General features: G+C 61.7%; 1 protein-coding gene across 1 annotated transcript; it reads left to right on the top strand.

The window, feature by feature from the left end:
• The first annotated feature begins 776 nt into the window (after nucleotides 1-776).
• On the top strand, nucleotides 777-1,628 carry LRRN4CL (LRRN4 C-terminal like). The gene has a single exon (XM_077821517.1). It carries the CDS (start codon nucleotides 777-779, stop codon nucleotides 1,626-1,628), a length of 852 nt encoding a protein of 283 aa, XP_077677643.1.
• The last annotated feature ends 1,147 nt before the right edge of the window (nucleotides 1,629-2,775 follow it).

The following is a 2,775-nucleotide window of genomic DNA, read 5'->3' as shown; positions in this document are numbered from 1 at the left end:
ATTCAGGAGCCCCCGGGCCGCTCCGCCCCTGGCAGCCCCAGCTAAGCTGGGGGCGGGGGATGAGCTCAGCGCCCCGACAGGATAAAACTTGCTGCAGCTGCCGGAGCGAAGCAGACGAGACGCGAGAGCAGAGTCGAGCGGTGCCAGCCCCGATCCCGCAGCGCCCCGGAGAGGAGAACCCCGACCCCCAGCGCTGAGCCCTTTCCTGCTGGAGACCAGAGCCCCGTGGCCCCAGTGACCTGACGCCCGCCCCCCTCCAGTTGCAGGCAGCGGGTGAGTGAGGCCAGGGCTGTAGGGAACCCCCATCTCCAGAGTCCTGGGACACCTGCCTGGAGGCCAAAGCCCCAGGGATGTCTCCTTGTGAGGGTTGCTGTGCGGGAACAACCAGCCCCCGCTTCTCCTGCGGAAGGGCCTGTGGGATGAAGCCCCCAAGGGGCACATGGACAGTATTATCTTATTGATAGTTGTGGTTTCAGTTCCAGCCCCCAGTAGGGACAAATGGACTTCTGGCAGTTAGGACCCCTTGGTTCTGTTCCCAGCTCTGCCACTGACTGGCTGTTGGTGTGAGTTCCTTCCCGTCTTTGCCTCAGTTTCCTCTTGTGTGAAGTAGGGGCAATAACCTTGCCCTGGCTCCCAAGGGCTGTATAGCTCCCTGGGATATTGTAAGGAGGCGGGACTGGGGCAGAGTGCTCTGATGGGGGAATCATACCTCTCCCAGTATCCTGTAGCATCATCTCACCTCATACAGTCACCCAGTCCTCTCTCTTCCAGGAACCATGACCATCCTCCTGGGATTCTCGGCTCCAGTCTTCACGGCCGCATGCCTCCTGATCCTGTGCCCAAAGGGGGCTCCAACGAGCATGGGAGGCTCCCTACCCCTTCCCCCGAAGGGCCAGAGCCACTGGCCCTGGCTCCATGCCCAGGAGAGCAGCCCCCTTACCTCCCCCACCCCCCAGCATGACTTGGGGACAGACTATTACAGCTATGAGGACCTCTCCACCCCAGAGATGCCTGGCTCCCAGCACCCATCCTATCAGCCTTGTGACTACCACCATTGCCGCCACCTGCAGCCAGCCTGTGCAGAGCTGAGAGAGGAGACTGGTTGCCTATGCCCTGGAGTGACTGGCCCAGATGTGCCCCCAGAACCGCCCCAGCTGGGGGTAGTGCACGTCACTGAGTCTGCGGCCAGCCTGCATTGGTGTGCCCCCTCCTCCACAGTGTGGGAGTACCGGCTGATGTACCAGGCTGATGGGGACCACACCATTGCTGGTCCCATCTTCAACAGCACCTTCCGGATGGCAGTGCTTGGGGGACTGCACCCCAGCACCTCCTATCTGGTGTGCATCATGGCAGCCAACCAGGCCGGTGTCAGCCCCACTGACGATGGGAGTCGGGACCACGGACCATGCCGTACCATCCGCACCCTGGCCCCCCAGCTCCCCTATGCATATGTGGTGGCAGGACTGGCGGCCATGTTCGGCCTGGTGGTGGTGGCCGCGCTGACCTGGCACTTTGCCCTGCGCTCGAGGAGACGGCAGTTCCACGGCTCCCAGGACAACATCCTGGATGGAGAGGTGGGGCCAGGTGGGGTGACCAATGGCTCATACGGGGGCAAGGAGCAGCTGTAGGGGCACCTGAACCCTCCAGCCCCCAGACATGTACACTGCTGGCCTGGATCGCAGCCACGCTCCATGGACTGTCCAGTGCAGTGGGGACCAGGGCTGGCGGAGATGTGGAGTTTGTAGGGGGCACCACCTGAGCCAGCCAGGGCATGATGACCTACCCCACTCCACATGGGGGGAGGCTGCTCAGGTCCTGATGCCCCCCCTCAACATTTATTTATTTATTTATATATTTATATAGTGAAAGTGTGTTGGGGGGGGGGTCCTGAAGCATCAAGGGCTGTGGGGAGGCCCCATGGGGGAGCGAGCAGAGGGACCCATAGGCAGAGGCCCTTGACAACCAGTATGAATCATTCTGAGTAACAGTCCCATCCCGCACCAGACCCCTGTGCTGGCTCCATGTGCGGGAGGGGGTTACCTGGGGCTCCCCCTGCTTGTTGTGGGGGGAGGTCGTCCCAGTTGCTGTTGCATGGCCTCGGGGCTTCACCCTGAGACCACCTTCCTCCCATAGCTGGGATGGCGCGGTGGGGGGAGGAGCCATGGCAGGGGGCTGGTTGCCGAGATGGGGAGGCTGGGGGTGTTCTGTGCTGCTGGCAATGTGAAATTGTTAGTGTTGAATAAAGCCCAGAAGCAATGTCCTGGCCGCAGGTTTGTCCCTCGTCTCCTTCAGCTCCTGTCGGTTGCATGGAACAGTGAATCATTATGGTACCCCCCATCGGGGCTATTCCCCCCCACTTCCTGGACAATCTGTCTGGACCCAGCTCTGCTGGGGTTTCCGCTCACATCCACATCCAGCAGCGTCACAAGGGCCCTTGAACCACTGCCTGGAAAACATGATCCATCCCAGATGTGTGTGAGAGGGCCCCAGCCCAGAAGGAATGGGAATGAGGAGCAGCCCCAACCCCCCTCAGCAGCCCCCGCCCTCCTCGCCCTGGGGATTCCTGAGGAACGGCCCAGCTCCCTGCCTTGACTGCTGGGGAAGCCGTGGTGCCCAGGTATGTGAGGGGAAGCCCAGGACAGATGGTGCATGTCGAGGGATGCTCCGCAGGTCCCAGGCGCAGGCGGGAGGGAGGTATTGGGGCAGAGCTCAGCCTCACTGTGCCGGGCACCAGGCTGAATGCATGGATTTGATACCGTCTGCATTCAGGATTGT

This window comes from Eretmochelys imbricata, chromosome 7 (genome assembly GCF_965152235.1).
Source record: "Eretmochelys imbricata isolate rEreImb1 chromosome 7, rEreImb1.hap1, whole genome shotgun sequence".
NCBI classification, from domain to species: Eukaryota; Metazoa; Chordata; order Testudines; family Cheloniidae; genus Eretmochelys; species Eretmochelys imbricata.
The sequence above is the reverse complement of the archived record's forward strand: the minus strand, read 5'-3'. Positions and strand labels throughout refer to the sequence as shown.

What these genes read in the sequence shown, in the direction of transcription:
- LRRN4CL (XM_077821517.1), top strand. Translation starts at nt 777, where the DNA reads ATGACCATCCTCCTGGGATTCTCGGCTCCAGTCTTCACGGCCGCATGC.